This window comes from Anabrus simplex, chromosome 3 (genome assembly GCF_040414725.1).
Source record: "Anabrus simplex isolate iqAnaSimp1 chromosome 3, ASM4041472v1, whole genome shotgun sequence".
NCBI classification, from domain to species: Eukaryota; Metazoa; Arthropoda; class Insecta; order Orthoptera; family Tettigoniidae; genus Anabrus; species Anabrus simplex.
Window position 1 is genome coordinate 43115347 of NC_090267.1, and position 22887 is coordinate 43138233.

At 39.1% G+C, this 22887-nt stretch overlaps 1 protein-coding gene across 1 annotated transcript in view; it reads left to right on the forward strand.

Annotated features, from left to right (window-relative positions):
• The window catches only part of LOC136866639 (nose resistant to fluoxetine protein 6), a 254056-nt gene that overhangs the window by 224014 nt on the left and 7155 nt on the right, over positions 1-22887 (forward strand). The window contains exon 12 of the mRNA XM_068226574.1: positions 17410-17500. Within this exon, the coding sequence (XP_068082675.1) occupies positions 17410-17500 (91 nt within the window). The remainder of the gene's footprint in view (positions 1-17409; positions 17501-22887) is intronic.

Genomic DNA, 22887 nt, shown 5'->3' on the forward strand with positions numbered 1-22887 from the left:
CTTACATCACTAGCATTCTGTTTAATTTTACTTTCCGCATGAGCTACATGCTTGTAAACCATGCCAACAGATTGACTAATATTTTATGTTACATGTTTATGCGATAACTTGTTCGACTGCTAGGGGCTTAAATATAACCGATGTATTTCTTATAGCACTAAGCGTTCTATTTAATTTCACTTTCCGTTTTTAAGAAACGAGAACAGGGTTTGAATATATGTTTCTCTATTGTAACTAAATCAGATCATCGTTTACCGTGCGAGTTGGCTACGCAGTATGGTTTTTACTGTAATATTCTCTTTTCGCACAAGACAAATGATAGAAGGCAAATCATTTGAAGTTGTACTCATGTTGTATTCATATTATCGTTTACCGAGCGAGTTGGCTACGCAGTACTTGTACTGCCTTATGAATAAGATCGCGTTGTATGTTCGATAAAGCTATGCCTCAACCAAACGGGAAGAGGAGGAGGGCGTTATAATAGCCGCTCTCTTGCACAAGGTGTTCAGAATTCTAGTCTTATTAATTTTCTCTGACATGTTCTGAACACACGTTGTATCGTGTATCGTGTTCTATTCTAGTCTTGTTATGATTTAATCACTCATTTTGTGTTCTGAACACATCAACCAATGTTCTGATCACATGTTGAACTTAACGACATCGAGCAGTGTTCGATTCTAGTCTTGTTATATTTCAATCACTTCTTTTGTGATCTGCTCTTCTTAGAAAAAAAGGTATCCCCTGACATGTTCTAAGTAACGATATAGAGTACAGTGTTCGATTCTAGTCTTGTTATGTTTTAATCACTTATTTAGTGATCTTAACACACCAAAGAATGTTCTGAAGGCATGTTGAATTTAACCACATCGAGTACAGTGTTTGATTCTAGTCTTGTTATGTTTCAATCACTTCTTTTGTGATCTGGAAGTCTAAACATGCACAATTGTAATATCATCGCTGCAACACGTGCACACTCTTGCCTTCGCGATGCAGCTTTAAACTCGTTCGATAGAGCTATAAATCTATGCCATGACAGAGGAGAGGACGCGGAGGAGGAGATTGAGGAGGAGTTGGAGGTGGAGGAGGATGATGAGGCCTTAACAGCCTATGTATAGCCGCCATTGTTTAAAGATGACAGCTGTCAAAAAGCACGTCGAATTTTTCAAATTAACCCCACCACATTTCAAAGGTATGAGATTTAGAGCTGTAAAAATAGCAGCACGTTGATTAAAGGTGAGAGCTGTCAAAAAACGTAGGAATTTTTTAAATTGCCCTCCACAACATGGATAAGGATGAGGCTTAGTGCAGTAAAGATAGCAGCACGATGCTCTGTTCATTAATGATGGGAGCTGTCAAAAAGCAAGTAGAATTTTTCAAATTGCCGCCACACATTTCAAAGGTAGTATCCAGTGGCATGATGCCCTGTTGTTTAAAGATGACCGCTGTCAAAAAGCACGTGGAATTTTTCAAATTGCCCGCTACCACGTGCCTAATGTAGTAGCTAAAGATGGCAGCACAGTGCTCAGTTGATTAAAGATTCCTGCTGTCTAAAAACGTGGAATTTTTCTAATTGCCCGCCACGACATTTTAAGGGTAGTAGCTAAAGTTAGCTGCACGATGCTTTGTTGATTAAAGATGGCCGCTGTCAAAAAGCACGTAGTTTGTTTACAAATAAGAGCATGTGCAATTTCAAATTGCTCTCTACCGCATGCATAACAGCAGTCGCCATCTTGCGCAGTAGCCTCTAAGCTATCTTTCTTTATAAGAGCCGGGGTATAGCCACGATCCTGTGCAAGCATCCCTAGGGCGTCTCATGAGAGCCTGTGTATAGCAGCCATCTTGTGCGAACACCCCTAGGCCGTCTCGTAAGGAGCTGTGTATAGCCTACATCTTGTAGAATTAGATAGCCGCCATCTTGCGCAAGTGTCCCTACGGCGTCTCATAAAAGCCTATGTATACCTGCCATCATGAGCGAGCGCCCTTAAGCCGTCTCATAAGAAGCTATGTATAGCTGCCATGTTGTAGAATTAGATAGCCGCCATCTTGCGCAAGCATTCCTAGGGCGTCTCATAAGAGCCTATGTACAGCAGCCACATTGTGCGGGTACCCCTAGGCCCCTCATAACGAGTTGTGTATAGCCTACATCTTGTAGAATTAGATAGCCGCAGTCTTGCGCAAGCGTCCCTATGGCGTCTCATAAGAGCCTATGTATAGCAGCCATCTGGTGCAAGCGCCCTTAAGCCGTCTCATAAGAAGCAGTGTATAGCCTACATCCTGTAGAATTAGATAGCCACCATCTTGCGCAAGCGTCCCTAGGGAGTTTCATAAGGGCCCATGTTCAGCAGCCGTCTTGCGCAAGCGCCTTTGACTGTCTCCTAAGAGCAGCCACCATCTTGCGCCAGCACACATAAGCCCTCTCATAAGGAGCTGTGTACAGCCGCCATCTTGTGCAATTGGCGTCGGTAAGGGCATCCGCCGTAAAACTGAGTTTAGGCCCTTCCATGAGGCGAGGCTTGCTGTCTTGGGCGTAAAACGTTAGGTTAAGCCCCTCCAAGAAAGCGTATGTAAAGTTAAGCTCGATCTCTTAGGCGTTTGGAAGGGCATCCGGCCGTAAAACTGAGGTAGGCCCTTCTATGAGGTTAGGCTTGCTGTCTTGCGCGTAAAAAGTTATGTTAAGCCCCTCCAAGATGGTGGATGTGAAGATGAGCTCGCTCTCTTAGGCGTCAGGAATTGGATCCGGCCGTAAATCTGAGGTTAGGACCCTCCATGAGGTTAGGCAGCTCTCTTACGAGTTAAAAGTTAGGTTAAGCCCCTCCAAGATGGCGCATGTGAGGTTAGGCTCGCGCTCTTAACCATCGCAGTCAATGCGGCGGAGCCCTCTCCCGAGAGCGTGTGGTGGCGGTGGCGGTGGAGCTCTCTGTGTAGTGGCTTGCGTGGCGGTGGCGGTGGAGGCCTCTGCGGTGGGGCCAGCGGTGGCGGTGGCCGCAGAACCATCCACTTATACTATTCCTACCCACGTACGTCCCTTGGCTGTCTCGTGAGAATTCTGAAAATATGAGTTACAGCCAGGTAGTGGGACTTGCCTGTGCTGTAATGTAATTTGAGTTTCGTCCTGTGTTTTTATGCTGAGGTCTGCATGTCTCAACCTATGTGAGGTAGGCATCCAAGAATTACTGATTTTATATCCTCCTTCTAAATTCATATTGTTCAGGTGTTTCTTGCTTTCGATCGCCTCACGGATTTCCCTTTTCCAGATTTCAAGGAATAGCTGCTAGGATATTGGTTTTGACAAATTATATTCCGTGCCTTGTTTGCTTGTTTCGAAGGAATACTGAAATATCTGTAACACATACCAGGAACCACTCTTATAGTGTGATTGCCACCTGGGAAGCCTATTACCTCGGATCGAGTAGGTTTACTTCTGTAGCCTTGATGAAGAACACAGCAATGTATTTGAAACTTCGGCAAACTGGACGTAATGTACAGAAAACAACAACACACAAGGAACTAAATGACATACACATTAGTGCTTGATATACCGTACGTAGATAATGTATCCAAATGCTGTTACTTTAAACAAAAATATATCGTATATATCATATATCTATATAAAATAACTTGTCCTGACTGACTGTCTGACTGACTGACTGACTGACTGACTGACTGACTGACTGACTGACTGACTGACTGACTGACTGACTGACTGACTGACTGACTGACTGACTGACTGACTGTGGAAGTAAGGAGAAATTGAAGGAAATTACTAGAAAATTCAATCTAGTAAAGAAGGCAGCTAAGGATAACATGATGGAAAGCATAATTGACAGTCATACAAATTTTAGTGGAAAATGGAAGGGTTTGTATAGGTATTTTAAGGCAGAAACATGTTCCAAGAAGGACATTCCAGGAATGTTAATGAACAAGTGGAGTGTGTATGTGAGGATCTTCAAAAGGCAGAAGTATTCAGTTAGCAGTATGTAAAGATTGTTGGTTACAAGGATAATGTCGAGATAGAGGAGGAGACTAAGGCCAAAGAAGTATTAAAATCTGCATATGATAACAACGACATTTACAATAAGATACAAAAGTTGAAAACTAGAAAAGCGGCTGGAAATGCTCAGATTTCTGGGGATATACTAAAGACAATGGCTTGGGATATAGTACCATATCTGAGGTACTTGTTTGATTATTGTTTGGTCGGAGGAGCTATACCAGATGAATGCAGAATTGCTATAGTAAGCCCTGTGCATAAAGGAAAGGGTGATAGACATAAAGCTGAAAATTACAGGCCAGTAAGTTTGACGTGCATTGTATGTATGCTTTGGGAAGGCATTCTTTCTTATTATATTAGACATGTTTGTGAAATTAATAACTGGTTTGATAGAAGGCAGTTTGGTTTTAGGAAAGGTTATTCCACTGAAGATCAACTTGCAGGATTCCGGCAAGATACAGCAGATATCTTGGATTCTGGAAGTCAAATGGACTGTATCGCGATTGACCTGTCTGTAGCATTTGATAGGGTGGATCATGGGAGACTACTGGCAAAAATGAGTGCAATTGGACTAGACAAGAGAGTGACTGAATGGGTTGCTATGTTTCTAGAAAATAGATCTCAGAGAATTAGAGTAGGTGAAGCGTTATCTGACTCTGTAATAATTAAGAGGGGAATTCCTTAGGGCAGTATTATCGGACCGTTATATTTTCTTATATATATAAATGATATGAGTAAAGGAGTGGAATCGGGGGTAAGGCTTTTTGCGGATGATGTTATTGTCTATAGAGTAATAAATAAGTTACAAGATTGTGAGCAACTGCAGCGTGACTTCAAAAAATGTTGTGAGATGGATAGCAAGCAATGGGGTGTTGATAAATGGTGTTAAAAGTCAGTTTGTGAGTTTCACAAGTAGGAAAAGTCCTCTCATTTTTAATTACTGCTTTGATGGGGTGAAAGTTCCTTTTGGGGGTCATTGTAAGTATCTAGGTGTTAATATAAGGAAAGATCTTCACTGGGGTAATCACATAAATGGGGTTGTAAATAAAGGGTACAGATCTCTGCACATGGTTATGAGGGTGTTTAGGGGTTGTAGTAAGGATGTAAAGGAGAGGGCATATAAGTCTCTGATAAGACCCCAACTAGAGTATGGTTCCTGTGTATGGGACCCACACCAGGATTACCTGATTCAAGAACTGGAAAAAATCCAAAGAAAAGTAGCTCGACTTGTTCTGGGTGGTTCCGACAAAAGAGTAGCGTTACAACAATGTTGCAAAGTTTGGGTTGGGAAGAATTGAGAGAAAGAAGGAGAGCTACCCGACTAAGTGGTATGTTCCGAGCTGTCAGCCGAGAGATGGCGCGGAATGACATTAGTAGACGAATAAGTTTGAGTGGCGTTTATAAAAGTAGGAAAGATCACAATATGAAGATAAAGTTGGAATTGAAGAGGACAAACTAGGTCAAATATTCATTTATAGGGAGGGGAGTTAGGGACTGGAATAACTAACCAAGGGAGACGTTCAATAAATGTACAATTTCTTTGAAATCATTTAGGAAAAGGCTAGGAAAACAACAGATAGGGAATCTGCCACCTGAGCGACTGCCCTAAATGCTGATCAGTATTGATTGATTGATTGACTGATTCATCATCGCCGAGCCAAAACTACTGGACATAAAGAAATCAAATTTTGGGAATAAAGACATATTAAGATGTAGGTGCTCGCTAAGGAAGGATTTTTGGATATTGCTTCGCTAAGGGGGTGAAAAGGGGGTTGAATTTTTAAAATGAGGATACCTATATCTCAAAAACTTGAAAGTTTACAGACGTAAAAGTTGGTATTTGGAATCTCGTTTAAAAATAAGGAAACACGTATTCTTTGGTTTTCGGGAAAAACCCTAACCCGAGGGGGTGGGTAGGAATTGAAGAATTAGTTGAATAATTTGTATGAGAATGTATATACATACCAAAATCTTTAAAGCTGTTATAAACGTGAAATCTCCTTAAAAAAAGAAACACGTATTTGGTGGGGGAATTAACTTAGTGGGAGGGGGAAGAAAACGGAGATGAATTATTTTTACGAGTATACATATATCTCAGAAACTGAAGATGTTACAGTCGTGATAATTGGTATTTTGAAGCTCTTTTAAAGAAACGGGTACTGTTTGTTTTTGGAAAATTCACTTGAGTTGGGAGTGTGAAAGGAAGTAAAAAAATTGAATTATTTTTCTGGAGAAACTTATATCTCAAAACTGAAGGTTAGAGACGTGGGGAAATTGGTATTTGGAATCTGCTTAAAAAATAAAGAACCACGCATTGGGGTGGGGGTGGGGGAATCAACTTAACGTGCTGTGGTGAAAAATGAGTTGAATTACTTTTATGAGGATACTTGTATCTCAAAAGATGTTACAGACGTGAAAATTATAATTTGGAATCTGCTTTAAAAATAAGGGAACAAGCATTTTTTTAGAAGAATTGACGTAAGGGTTGTGGGGTTGAAAATAAATAAGGAGTTGAAATATGTTTATGAGGATACTTTAAAACTGAAGCTGTTACAGACGTGAAAGTTGGTATTTTGAATTTCGTTTCAAAATAAGAAAACACATATTCTTTGTTTTCGGAACGTCGACTTAAGGCGGGATGGGGATGGAAAGAAGTGAAGAAGAAAAAGTTCAATTATTTTATAAGTACATATAAAAAAAGTAAAAAATGGCGGCATTGAAGAAGTGCATGTGAGAGAGCTCCGTAAACCACCTAGCAAATCAGCAAGTTTAACTGCAGTTCGTGTGTACTAGGTCAAGTTTCATAAATAAATAACACTCAGTGGCTACATACATTCATTCACAATGTCTCTAAAGTCATTGAACAAGCGGATTTCTTCATTCGAAGAAAAGCTAAACGACATCCAAGCTCGCTTCGAGAAAGCAACGCGCGCCGCTAACAGCAGTGCTACCAACCCCGGCGATGTTTCCCTAGACGCACTCGCCCTTGAGTTCCAGTCTTTCAGAGCTTCTGTCACCGAGGAGCTCAAGGAGGTGAAGTCCGAATTTACCCAAATGCACAACCAGATCTCCAAACAGGACGACCTAATCGACGAAGCAGAGCAGTACAGCAGGAGAAACTGCTTATTACTCCACTGGGTGGCAGAAGCTCCGAACGAGGACGTCTATGACAAGGTGTTCGGTGTTGTGAAATCCCACCTAGGGATAGACTTGACATTGGACAATTTAGATCGGTGTCACAGGATTGGAAAACCAAGGAGAACAACAGCTGAGGTAGTGACGGGAGGGAAGAGGCCCATCACAATAAAGTTCACGCGATATCACGAACGTGACCGTATCTGGCGTGCAAAGAAATCGCTGAAGGGATCGGGTATGCTGATAACAGAATCGCTAACAGCAACGAGAAAGGACATACTAAACGCCGCGCGTGACCACTTCGGTCAGAAATCTGTATGGACTAAGGATGGACGTATCATTATTCTAAACTCTGATTGAAAGAAAATTCAAATGACCACACGAGCTGACCTTAACAATGTTATTCAAGCAGCTAGGGGGTGAAACAGTGTGAAGTAACGACAATGTGGATTAGTTTAAGTTTGTATTACAGTGTTCTATTATTGAGTGTGAATGTGATTGAGTGCATGAAAAGCCGGCGCGATATCAGAGGAAATACGCAGGTAAGAAGCATGTATTCTTCTTGGTATTCGGCTTTGTGTGATGAGTACTGTTATAACCACTACCAGCTGTGGACCTGACTGTCCCGCTACCCCTAACCTCTCCTATCCGAGAACGGAGACACCCCGCTGCCAAGGCTCATTAGCGAAAGTATTTCAGGCCAACGCACGTTCATTGAACTGCATTCATTTAAATTCTCAATCCCTACCTGCTCACCATGAGGAGCTAACAGCTCTCCTTGAAAACAGTAATGTACACGTAGCTTGTATCAGTGAGAGTTGGTTACGCGCAACTATCCCTAGTAGTATGGTACACATAACGGGCTATAGTATTTACAGGCATGACCGAATAGATAAAAGAGGTGGAGGAGTAGCCTTGTACTGTAGAGATGATATTAAATGTAAAATCGTATGCACATCTGCCCACTGTCCTGACCCGAGACCTGAGTTCATTTTTGCCGAGATAACTGTGACAACAGTTAAAGCCCTAATAGGAGTTGTTTATCGGCCACCACGGGTAGGAGGTCACCTCTCAGACATTGAAGACATCCTGCAGAGACTATCACCTGCTTATGAACATATTTTAATATTTGGAGACTTCAATACTAATTTACTGGAACAGGCTGGAGATACAAAGTAACTCTTAAGTATTTTCCAGACGTGTGACATGAAAATACTTCCACTAAAACCGACAAATCATACCTCATTTTCACATACACAAATTGACTTAATGGTCACTAACAACCAACAGAAAATAGTATCACATGGACAAATTCCTACCCCTAGCATATCGACACATGACTTAATATACTTATCTTACTCGCTCAAAGTACCGAAGTATAAGTCCAGATACATCACATTCAGGGACATTAAACATATAAACATAGATCATCTGAGACTTGACGCCTTGAATAGTCCTTGGAATGACGTAAAAAATATAAACGGTATCGATAAGAATGTTGAAACTTTAAGTTCACTTATACTTGGTCTCCTTGATAAACATGCACCTAAGCGTACGGCCAAAGTCTCCCGACCTCCTTCTCCATGGCTGACCGATGACATTAAACAAATGATGTCTCACCGTGACGCTTTACACCGGCTCTACAGACGCACACACTCTTCCAGAGCGCTTGAACAGTACCGGACACTTCGGAATAGAATTAAAGTAATAATTCGAAATAAGAAATTTTCTTTTTACAATCACCTGGCTGGAAATTTAAATGTGTCAAACACTTGGAAACAACTTCGTTCCATTGGAATTGGGAAAGCTTTGCCCCAGCCATGTAATCCAGACATCTCGCTGGAGAGATTGAATGCTCATTTTTCTGAAGTAAAAATTAAACCGGAAATACACGCAATATCACAGACTATAAAATCTCTTCTGAACCAGCCACCACCAAATAAGCCATTCTCTGAATTTCGCGAAGTCATAGAGATTGACGTGAAACGCGAGGTATTATCAATTACATCATCTGCTGTAGGACCTGATGAGATACCCATACTCATAATACAACACATCATTGACATTATTCTTCCTGCCATTACTCGTATATACAACACGTGCCCCACAAGTGGCCTCTTTCCAAAAATGTGGAAAAATGCCATTATAAATCCTGTTCCCAAAACTTCCTCACCTGTACTTATAACAGATTATCGACCTGTTTGCATACTTTCATCTCTCTCCAAGCCTCTTGAACGCATAGTACACGTGCAATTAACCGACTATTTAAATAAATACAAACTACTTGACCCTTTACAATCGGGTTTCAAAAAGGGACACAGTACGGCCACTGCCCTGCTGAAAGTTACAGACGACATGAGACGCGCTATGGACGAAAGGCAGGTGACGTTACTTACACTTCTTGATTTTAGCAGCGCTTTTGAACACAGTAAATATAGACGTACTAGTTGCTAAATTGAAATCGCTTCACCTTGGACAGACAGCTCTAGAATTCTTTCTCTCATATCTTACGGAACGAAAACAACGCGTAATTATTCAGAATAGGTCATCCGAATGGGTAATGAAATTTTCAGGAGTACCACAAGGCTCTGTACTTGGACCACTTCTCTTTGTTATCTATATTAACGATATATCGACACGGCTAAGACACTGTAAATACCACTTGTATGCTGACGATCTGCAGATCTATTACCATTCCAAAATTTTAGACATCAATCAAGCAATAGGTTATATGAACTCTGACTTAAATAATATCTGTGCATACGCTCATGAAAACTGTATTTTAATTAATCCATCAAAATCTAAAGCTATTATTGTTGGGCAGACGAAACAAATCAGTGCGGCAAAAAACAAAAACTTTCCTCCACTAACTTTATCTGGTAAAATTATTCAGTACGAAAACTCGGTAAGATATCTTGGTGTAATTATAAACGAGAATCTTAACTGGGGAGAGCACATTACAAATATCTGTAGAAAAGTGTACGCGTCCCTTCACCCACTAAAATATCATCAAAATATGCTGCCACTAAACATGAGAATTAGGCTTATAAATACTCTTATTCTCCCTTTATTTTCCTACTGTGACGTAGTACTAATTGATGCCACGAGAGAACAACTAAACCGATTACAACGTGCTATGAACTCGTGTATTAGATTTATCTTTTCCTTACGCTATGATGTTCATGTTACTCCTTATTATCGACAACTTTCCCTTCTAAAATTTGAACAATATAGAAACCTCCACGTGGCAGTATTAATCTTTCGAGTATTAAAAGAGAATATCCCATACTACTTATCTTCACAACTCAATTTCCTATCCTCTTTCCACCAGCATAACACACGCTCTGGCAGTACACTTTCTATCCCTCTCAGCAGGTCAGCAGCATTCAGCCGTTCCTTTGTTGCAAATGGAGCTAGAATATGGAATTCTCTCCCCCACAACATTAGAGCCATACATTCCTTAAATTCCCTCAAGTTGTCTTGCCGTGAGCATCTCCTCGATGTGTGCCGCCAGGCCGAATGAATCTGGTAGAGTGAATGTGTGTGTGGATGTACGTTTACTGTTCTTAGGGTATTTAGTGTCAATCAACTTTTAATTTGTAACGATAGTTTAAGACATGACTAAGAATATTTATAGAGTTTATGTTATTTTGTTTCATATTTTGTTTCTAGTTTGTAATGGTAGTTTTAAGATAATATTATGAATATTGCTCTCAGATGTACAATGTTAATGAAGTGTGGTTAAGTGTAAGAGAGGACCATGAGTCCTAACTTCGCCACTACAAATAAAGGCAAATATAATATAATAATATAATATATTTATCTAAAACACTGAAGGTGCTACAGACGTACAGACATGAAGACTGTTAATTGGAATCTTCTTTAAAAATTATGAAACACGTATTCTTTTTTATTTTCGGAAAATCCAATTAAGGGGCAGAAAAGAATTGAAAAAGCGGGTGAATGTTTTTTAATGGGTACCGGTATATCGACATTATATGTCAATGGCGAGCTGGCCGTGCCGTTAGAGTCGTGCGGCTGTGAGCTTGCATCCGGGAGATAGTGGGTTCGAATCACAATGTCGTCAGCCCTGAAGATGGTTTTAAATGGTTTCCCATTTTCACACACACAAATGCTGGGGTTGTACATTATTTAAGGTCACGGCCGCTTCCTTCCATCTCCTAGGCTTTTCCTATCCCATCGTCGCCATAAGACCTATCTGCGTCGGTGCGACGTAAATCCAATAACAAGGAAAACACTATATGTCAATAAATTTAACACGTTAGAGACAAGAAACTTGGTATTTTGAAAGTCTTTTAAATACACAAGAACATGTACAATTTTGTTTTCGGAAAAGGCACTTACGGGGAGTGAAACGAAGTGAAAAATAGTTGAATAATATTTAGAGGATACTACCCTTACATCTTAACAACTGAAGATGTTACAGACGTGAAAATTGGTATTTGAAATCTCCATTAAATATTGAAAAAACATGTATTTTTTCTGAGAATACTCTTAGATCGGTGTGGGGATGGGGGGAAGGACTGATTAAGGGGTTGAATTCATTTTATGGGGATATTTATATCTAAAAAACCTGAAGATGTTAGAGGCATGAACATTTGTATTTGGAATCTTCTTTCAATGTAAAGAAACACGTGTTCTTTTGCCTTCGGAAATTCCACTTAAGGGAGGTGAATGCATTGAAAAATTAGTTGAATTCTTTGTATGAAGATACTTATATTTCAAAAGATAAATATGTTAAATACTTGGAAATTTGTGTTTGGAATCTCCTTTAAAAGTAAAGAAACACGCACATTTGAGGAGGGGATAATCAACTTAACGGGTAGGGAAGGGAGTGGGGGTGATAAAGGAATTGAATTACTTTTATGAGGATACTTATAACTCCATAAATGAAGATGCCACAGACGTGAAATTTAGTATTTGGAATCTCCTTTAAAAATAAAGAAACATGCATTGTTTTTTCGGAAAATCGATGTAAGGGGTGTAGGGTTGAAAATTAGTAAATAAAGAGTTGAAATGTGTTTATGAGGATACTTTACCTTAAAAACTGAAGCTGTTACAGACGTGGAAGTTGGTATTTTGAATTTCTTTTCAAAATAAAGGAACACGTATTTTTTGTTTTCGGAAAGTCCACTTCAAGCGGGAGATGGGTGGAAACAAGTCAAGAAGAAGAAAAAGTTGAATTATTCTTATGTGTATACATTTATCTCAAACTCTGAAGGGGTTACAGACGTACAGATAAGAAAACTGGTATTTGGAATCACCTTTAAGAACAATGAAACATGTATTTTTTGTTTTCGAGAAATCCAGTTAAGGACTGAAATGAATTGGAAAAGCGGGTGAATTTTTAAAATGAGTACCGGTATATCTACATTATATGTCAAAAACTTAACATGTGAGAAACAAGAAACTAGGTGTACCTTTTTGTTTCGGAGAAGGCACTAAACGGGGGGGGGGGTGAAAAGGACTGATCAATGGCTTGAATTCTCTTTATGGGGATACTTATGTATATATATATATCAAATACTGAAGATGTTATAGATGTAGGAATAGGTATTTGGAATCTCCTTTAAAATAAAGAAACATGTATTTCTTTCTTCGACTTGGAAGAAGTCTGTTTCTCACATGTATAGATCCATGTCGCATGGTCGTCTTAGCCCCAAAGGGTAATAACGCAGATATGGTTTACAAAGAATTCCTGGGGTAAATGAATCTAAATTTTTAGGTGAGTTTTTACACTTTAGTAATTTTCAGATAATGTCTTAATACAATGCCGAGGAACGATTACTTTAATCAAATTACGAAATCCACGCGAGTGAAGTCGCGGGTAATTGCTAGTATATATAACAATATGACTGAATACTTACATCCTTTTCTTTTAGTGTCCACCGTCCTTTCATTGACATGAAAATTTTATGAATAAGCATAGAAAACTCGCATTGTCTATTGTCAGAAATTCATCGTAGACTGTCGCAATAACAGCACAGAAATGTTGCGCCCATCTTTCATGTACTCATTAACTATTTCCTTTCATTTTAACAGCTTGGATCTCTGAGTAATGCCATTGACGTCTTATAAATCACACACAACTACACAACACTTGATTCGCTTGCATGTGCTTGTACGGAACTTGGACGTTACTATAAGGATTCTGTGTACATTTCACACAGAGTACCCTAGACCGGTTTTCGAGTACAGAAAGTGGCCTGGCTCGTGAGTCAATCTCCCCTACTTGCCAAGCCTTTAGGGGAGGTGCACAACAACATGTGTTGGCCTGCGACAAGAAACAGGTTCAACAAGCCCCATGGTCTGCTGCTGTTCTATCACTACACGTGGAAAGGATGACATAACCGGCGTATCCTGCTACGGCTGTTCAAAACACATTAGGTCAGAAATATATTGGGCTTAGTTACGGGAAAACTAATAGGACAAGGACAAAAGTACGTAGCATATATTGTGAGATGTATTTTTCTTTGCCGACTAGCAAAAGATCTGCACATATACCCCTAACACCTGTATATATTGTACCATTCTGTTTAGTCATTAATAAGTGATATTTAACGCAAATATAATATTGCGCATCATGACGCCAACTATAAGGGCGTGATGCCATATAGAACGTGGGAACTCAGCAGGTGATTCCCTAGGCTGGGTGTGGTTATGCACAAGTGAGAAAAGAATATGTGGAAGGGAGAAAGAGAGAGAAGAATTTGTTTTGGGAAGCACCATACCACCCTAACAATAATTTTAAGGGGGAGCAGTCATGTTCACCTCATCACGGTAATTGAGCGATATCTCCTCTATCTGAAGGTTTTCTGAAATAATAAAGAAATGAAAATTATCTCCAGAATTTTGTGAAGCCATTGATATGTTTAATGCTATTAACACGTAACGAGATTAGTGAGTACGTGATAATCCGACCACCGTGGGAAACTGTTTAGTGGCTGCATACCAAACTCAAGTTGTTTCCAGGAGGTTACCCTGGCGTCGCTTGGCTTTTTGCCTCCTATAAGAGCTGAGAGATGTGGAAGGAGGGAATTCATTCGACGATAAGACCGCTGCTGGTGCGTGTCTCGCATCTGCCTGTATTGCGCCAGAAACCTTTGTTTACGACAAAGACTCTGAATAATGAGTGCAGTTGCGCTAACTTTGGTTAAGTGGATCGGAGATACATAAACTTTCTGGTAGTAATTCAAGTGTATGGTAATATTTGGACGCTTTGCAGTGAGGTCGCGAGTGCCTATTTAATTGACGGTAAAGAATGCCGTATCTATAGACTTCATTATGAAGCGGTAAGGGTGAAGTTTGCGAGATTAGTTCTTAGGTATGCACCCGTCCTTTAAGTGAGCAGTATAAACCCCGTGGGTTATGTCTCTGGTCGGGACATCTTGCTTTCATCTAGTTTGGTTTGAGGCACGGAGATTGGACGCGTGGTTCCAGGTATATTCCGTGATTGGCTGCAAAGATCAGTGATTATCCGATGTGATCATGATTAGAAGAAATGATCTACGTCAAAGTGAACCTTAATAATGTTCTTCTTCTTCTTATTATTATTATTATTAATTCATTCGATTATACCATCCTAGGAACACATGAAATTCTTATCATCCCAAAAAGTTTCTTTCCATCCATTTGCTGCCCGAATTCTTGGTTTCTCCGGAAATTTACCATCAAGTGTTGTTTTTCTAAATTATTTTCTATTTTTCCACGAAGGATTTCTTTGCCTCCGATGGGCTACTAAAAGACACTTTGACATAACGAAATTATTGTATCACTAAAAGTTTAGTAGTTGCATACTTATTTTTCCATATAATCGTCAAAACGGTTTAGGCATTTGTCATATTGTGACTCCAGTTTTCCGATGCCCTCCGCATAGAAGTCTGCCGCCAGTTAGATAAAGTGCGTCCCGACAGCCTTCTCTGTTCACAGTTGTGAGTCAACACTCTGGATACCGGAAACTTCGTTAGGGTTAGGGGCGAGCAGCTGTGAACTTGCATCCGGGAGATAGCTGGTTCGAGCCTCACTGTCAGCAGCCCTGAAGTTTGTTTTCCGTAGTTCCCATTTGCGTACCATACAAATGCTGGGGCTGTATCTTAATTAAGGCTACGGCCGATTCCTTCCCACTCCTAGGCATTTCGTATCCCATCCCATTGTCGCCATAAGAATTATCTGGATTGATGCGACGTAAATAAGGTTTTTCAATGTCTCAAAAGTACAGAACGTATTTCATCCGCTTGCGTATCTTTTGTGAAAATTGGTAATATTTGTCTAAAATCTCCAGCGAATAAAAATGTTAATCACCCAAATAATAGAGTATTACCTCTTAGGTCTTGCATTGTTCTGTTCACGGCTTCGACTGGAATTTTGTTTTACGTACATAGTGCATTCTTCCCACTATACAAAACACACTCTTGTAATGCTTTGGCTTTATGACTATTTTTCATTACAATGCAGATTGGATTTTCCATAGGCTCTGCTTCTATTTGTATTTTAAATATGGGGTGATCTGTTTTTCCCCAGGAAGTAAAGTTGCAGCTATTCCCGAAGATGCGACTGCCATGGCAATCGTTTACCTGAACGTATTTCGGCCAGTAAAAGATTTATCAGAAATGTCTTACCAGAACCACCTGGAGCGTCTAAAAAATATACACCATCCGCGTTAGCAGGCATTTACACTGTCAATGAGGAGTAGGTAAACTTCATTTCGTTCGTTGTTTAATCTTAGTTCATTCTGATTACATAACGCTGTTCTTCCTTGATGCAAACAGAGGGTGGAGCGGCCAAATTTACGTCGCAAGAGCGCAAGCTGTACTGATCTGATAACGCTGAAACCTACCACAGATGTAGACGACTGAGCCACCTAGCGGCTGCTGAACACACAACGCCCTAGAGCCAACCTAGTCAATTAGAGCAAAATTGCAGATACTTATTTACCTGCCCTCGTATAAAACATTAAAAGTTTGAAATTATATTACAGAGCGAGTTGGCCATGCTATTAGGATCACGAAGCTCTGAGCTTGCATTTGGGAGATAGTGGGTTCGAACCCCACTCCCGGTAGCCCTAATGATGGATTTCCGTTTTTCCCATTTTTTACACCAGGCTAAGGACAAGGACGCTTCCTTCCCACTTCTAACCCTTTCCAATACCATCGTCGCCGTAAGACCTCTCTGTGTCGGTGCGATATGAAGCAAATAAAAAAATTAGTTAATATTTGATGCAATTATTGTTCAGTATACACTTAACATTAACAGAGATTTTTACGATATGTCTTTTGAGCTTTATGCTGTATATTACTACAAAAATGTATAGACTACTAAAATACTACAGCACAATATAGCTGTCCACAAAGTTCAACACCTAGTTTCTGGATAGTCTGCCAGTTATTCTGTCTTTCAAATCAAATCAAATCAAATCAAATCAAATCAAATCAAATCAAATCAAATCAAATCAAATCAAATCAAATCAAATCAAATCAAATCAAATCAAATCAAATCAAATCAAATCAAATCAAATCAAATCAAATCAAATCAAATCAAATCAAATCAAATCAAATCAAATCAAATCAAATCAAATCAAATCAAATCAAATCAAATCAAATCAAATCAAATCAAATCAAATCAAATCAAATCAAATCAAATCAAATCAAATCAAATCAAATCAAATCAAATCAAATCAAATCAAATCAAATCAAGTCAAATCAAATCAAATCAAATCAAATCAAATCAAATCAAATCAAATCAAATCAAATCAAATCAAATCAAATCAAATCAAATCAAATCAAATCAAATCAAATCAAATCAAATCAAATCAAATCAAATCAAATCAAATCAAATCAAATCAAATCAAATCAAATCAAATCAAATCAAATCAAATCAAATCAAATCAAATCAAATCAAATCAAATCAAATCAAATCAAATCAAATCAAATCAAATCAAATCAAATCAAATCAAATCAAATCAAATCAATCCCTTCTTCCCTTCCGACGTAAACATAAAAGTTTGGGGACGCCCAAGGATTGTTTCATTTTCATCCCCTTCGTCGCCCATCGCGATACCTTCAATCTTCGAAGGATTTATTTCCTTTTCTGATTAGAGACACAATGGTATGTGTAGCATCCATAACGATCACTACGTATTAACCCCCCCCCCCAGACACTCATACCTAACTTGATGCTTGTCATTTTATTATGAAGGAAAGTTTTCAAAATGTGCACTGTATATCACTTAATAATAATAATGATATCACTTGGTTTCATTGCAGTTTCCTCAGTTCCTCGGTGACCTAATAATCACCCTGGTGTTCTCTGTGATGCTGTATCTAGTCTTCGAGGCACCGTTCGAGGCACTTCTAGGTTAGTAGATAACATTATCGCAGAAAGTTATTACAGACAGTAGAAGATTGTAATTTCGTAGTGGACAAGAATGTCATTTACAATCAATTTTTATGTGTTAAGTTATTCTGTCTGTCGAAACAAATTTTGAGTTATAAATGCATAAATTACCTCAAAGAGGAAAACATATGGTAACAGTATTATACTTGACAAAGAAACAACTTTATTAAAACAGAATGACATACTTCGTTCATTTTTTGTTAAAAATGAAGCCATGTTTTCCAGTGTTGACTTGGTTAAATGTAACAAAAGCTTTTCAGTCTGCCAAACACACAGCAAGTACAATGTAAATTAAAACACTATAAACATATCTGTAAGACACACATTAACATACAAAGAATGAAATGTTTCGTTCTATAAGAACACCCCCAGATTCTATCAAATCACTTAAAAACAAGCTTATATATGTACAGTATTGTTTACGTAGTGTAAACTTGTCAATGATAGAGAGATTAGTGATAATTAGAGACAGTAATGACAAAAATAATATATATACAATTATTAATATAATGAAAACTTGCGTACTTATCTAGACTGCCGATGTTAAGTCCGTTGTCACCAAACACTATTTCAGGACTGTGGTCATGGGAAGTTTGTGGCGAGGGGAGGGCAAGAAAGGGAGAGGCCTTTAGAGCGATGTGGATCTCTCCTATTGGATGATTAAATCGAGTAGACTACACAGTGGTGAGGGGAGGGAGATGTAGGGCGGAGCGGCTGGAGCGCTGTGGATATTATTATTATTATTATTATTATTATTATTATTATTATTATTATTATTATTATTGTAACGTTTCAAATACCGTTACAAGATGATATCTGTATTTTTATTATTTTATCTGTATTATTATTATTATTATTATTATTATTATTATTATTATTATTATTATTATTATTATTATTATTATTATTATTATTATTTTATCTGTGAGATTACTATAATTTTGTTATAATTATTATTCAATTCGATTATGCATTGCTTGTCGCTTGCGTATTTGTAATTGACTGTATGCATATATACGTATATCTAGATTAACATTAAATACCTGTACAGTGAGAGTTTCGATGTATCAGATGTGGATGCGACGTTGTTATATTTTGCACTACTGGCGATTCTGCCAAGTCATCGCCACGTCATGGCTACGTCATCGTGCTCACTTAGCACTGAGCTCTGTTCCTTTCAGTTTCTTAGGGAGCCCCAGGGGATTTCGCCATTACATGCCACAGTTTGAGGCGTTGTGGGAGTATATCATTGTTATTTCTGGAGATTACGTAGCTGTGTCAACCAACGTCTATAAAAGGTGGATGCATATTGTAGCGTCAGTCATTATTTAAACGGAAGCAGTACAGTAAAGAAGTCAAAATGGATAAGTGAACAGTCATTATTTAAACGGAAGCTGAACAGTGAAGAAGTCTACTAGATGAAGAGGCCTCAGTCGGGCAGTCAACGAGTGTGAACGAGAGATGGAGAAGACTCAGTGAGCCATTAATCATTGGTCATTGAGAGAGTGAGGCTAAAGGTTGGTCGGTCACTTAGTTGAAGACACTGACGCAAGGGCTTACCATGGATTCAGACAGGGATACCACCTGCTATGAGGTAATACCATATTGACTTACAAAGAAGTCAGATGATATGGAGAAGAAGCAGTCACAAGGATGTATCACCAAGTTAGGCGTGACACATCTACAGTAAACACCAGATCAAAGGATTACGTCGTAATTACACTAAAAGTGTTGAAGGTACAGTCAAGTGAATCAGTGAGGGAAATATTTTGTATAAATTGTTAAATGTCCGGTCAAGAAGAATTCAAATTCATGCCTAGTTTCTTTCAGTTGCAATGTCATAATTTCATATTCTCATCTGTTTTATCGCAACAAGACTCACTATTTTTTATATATTATTTAAAGAATATATTTTGTTCTATCAAACGAATTCATAGTTTTATTTCAATGACAGTAAAATATCTTAACCTCAAAATTAATGGGGAAACCGAACGACAATCTCCTTTTCCCAGAACATATGTGTAAGTAAGCAGGTAACAAGTAAGTGTAAGTACAAGGTCCGACGAGTGTGTATTTTATTTAATGAATGTTAATTTTCATAATTTCCGTTTTAAATGCAGATATTCATATTTTCCAAGTTAAATGCAGTTTTATAAATATTTGTAAAATTAGTCAGCGACTTAGAAAAGTTTCATTACGATACAAGTAATTTAATGAGAAGGTGTTGTCAGATATTATGTGAGTAGAGCAAATTATTATACGTCGTTCTTGAAAGACAATCATCAGATTCTATAAAATCACACTCAAATATACAGAAATGTATAAATATGTATGCTTATATCTCTTGAACACGCGAGAGGTCGCGCCCGCGGCAGTTTGTCGCACTTTTTCAATATTTGTTGGGGCTTAGGGCGCTCGTTTCATCCCTCCACTCCCTCTCTCACGCCTGACGTTGATTATCGTCAATGTATTGCCTGCTGCGTTCCGGAGTAGTTTTCTTTCACTCTCACATCTGCCGCGACAAATTGCCTTCGTGCGACCCCTCGCGTAGTGCATTCTAACATGACTGCATTTCTAAGAAAGTTTCTTAATTAATGTCCATAACGTTTATGGTGGCTTTCAGTGAAATGTGGTGCTGTAGTTTTATCTTGAATTGTGACCAAATCATTCATTACCGAGCTCGATAGCTGCAGTCGCTTAAGTGCGGTCAGTATCCAGTAATCGGGAGATCGCGGGTTCGAGCCCCACTGTCGGCAGCCCTGAAGATGGTTTTCCGTGGTTTCCCATTTTCACACCAGGCAAATGCCGGGGCTGTACCTTAATTAAGGCCACAGCCGCTTCCTTCCACTTCCCAGGTCTTTCCCATCCCATCGTCGCCATAAGACATATCTGTGTCGGTGCGACGTAAAACAAATAGAAAAAAAAATCATTCATTGAAATGTACACATGCAAACGTTGAGGCAATTTACTCACGTGCGACCTATCGAGCTCATTAATAACTCACGTAATGTTACCAGATTTTGCAAAACGTTCATTCATTTTTTTACATTGAGAAGATATTGTTACTGGGTAATTATGCAAGTACTAGTTGAAAAGCAGTTAAACAGGGTTCATATTTATATTTTTATCAGAGCATTCACTACAAAAAGAAAATAGCAGCCCATTAAAATATTAAGCGTTAGCAATTTGACTTCGCGCGACCTCTCGATTTCTAAAACGGCGCGACCTCTCGCGTGTTCAATACTAGTAAACTTGCAATCTGTCACTTATTTTAATGTAGTATTCATTTCTCTCCAACCGTCGATCTGTTATTGGCAAGAGACCAACTGGGTATCCAGTCCATTGACCTTTCGCTACGCCTCGCAAACTTCCTGGCTAGGTCAATGACACACTGTATTTTACATTTAGATGCTTCATTTTAAGTGTTCCCTTTGTCATTATTTTGTTGTTGTTGTTGTTGTTGTTGTTGTTGCGGTTGTTACTTTTTCTGATATAATATTTTACCATATGTTTTATTTGCCAGGTAGTTTATAAATTTTACCGAGCTCGATAGCTGCTGTCGCTTAAGTGCGTCCAGTATCCAGTATTCGGGAGATAGTAGGTTCGAACCCCACTGTCGGCAGCCCTGAAAATGTTTTTCCGTGGTTTCCCATTTTCACACCAGGCAAACGCTGAGGCTGTACCTTAATTAAGGCCACGGCCGCTTCTTTCCCACTCCTAGCTCTTCCCTGTCCCATCGTCGCCATAACACCTATCTGTGTCGGTGCGACGTAAAGCAATTAGCAAAAAAAAAGTTTATAAATTTCGTACACAAATTCAGTTTCGGCAGGCGAAATAACCTAACAGTTATAAATTTGTCTGAGTCAAAACTGAAAGAGATAGCTTCAGATATTATAAACCTTTCCTGTCAAACAATATTTAATGAGGTAAGAAGCGGCGTTCTGTGACAGACTGGTAGAGGCTGACTTTGTGAATTAGAGCATGCCGTAATTGCCGGGTAGAACGCTACAGACACAGCCTTCTCACTGCTCAAAGCATTTGGTATTACGTATAACAAGACTTCCACCTCGCTTATGAGCACAGAACCTCAGTCTTGACATTGTGTGTACTTTTGCATCAATCAATCAATCAATCAATCAATCAATCAATCAATCAATCAATCAATCAATCAATCAATCAATCAATCAATCAATCAATCAATCAATCAACAGTCTTATGATGATAAAGGGACAGGTTAGGGGTAGGTGCGGAAAAGAAGCGACCATGGCCTTAATTAAGGTACAGTCAGCATTTGCCTGGTGTGCAAATGGGAAACCACAAGAAACCCTCTTCAGGCTTGCCGACAGTGAGACTTGAAGTCACAATCCCCGAATGCAAGCTCACAGCTACTTGACTTGAACCGCACTGTCTCTCTTCCAATACACTGAAGTTACCGATGATTGTTGGACGGTACGGTCTTATAATTATATTTTAACTAGCAAATGTACCCGTGCATCGCTACGGTAATCTGCATTGTATACGAATATTGAAGTAAATACTGTACATGCAGTAAATAGCATGTCTCTTAGCGTTATCCGAGAAATAGCTTGGAGAGGTCCCCATGCGTTTTTTCCAACGTACAGTGCTTGTTACGAATTTGTGATGATAACGACAGGCTCACTTGCCTACTGCCATTCACAATCGAGTTGGGAAGATTACATTAAAATTGTTGGCCCCATGCCTACTACAATCGATTTGGGGAGTTTCGGTTACAATGGCAGCCCCCCTTTCCTACTTCCAGACATATTACAAATTGAGGAGTTTTTATTATAACGGCAGGGAACTTCCCTACAACCAGTCAAAATTGAGTTATGCAGTTATCATTATAATGACAGGCCCCTTTTCCAACTGCCAGCCAGCTTACTGCCAGTCACACCAAGTTGGTGAGTTTTCATCAAAATATTAGGCCAGTATGCCTAATGCCAGTCACATTTTAGATGGATACATCTGTTTATAACTGCGGGAACGCTTGTCTATAGCCAAACACAATCGGGTAAGGGGAGTTTTGAACAAAACTGCATGCTCCCTTGCCTTCTGCAAATCAAATCGAGAAGTGAATTATTCATTACAATGGTAGGCCTGCCTTATTAATGCCAGTTACACAGGAATTGGAGAAGGACCACATTCCTACTGCCAGTCAAAGTCGGTGTGGGGAGTACTGATTACAATAGCAGACACACCCTTTCTCGATCGCTACAAAATCGACATCAGTGAATATATATAGTTCGAGATAAGAAAGTATGTGCTTGTTTACAATATTGCAGACCTTCATTTACAGATTAACTGCTGCTAAGCGGTACATCATATCG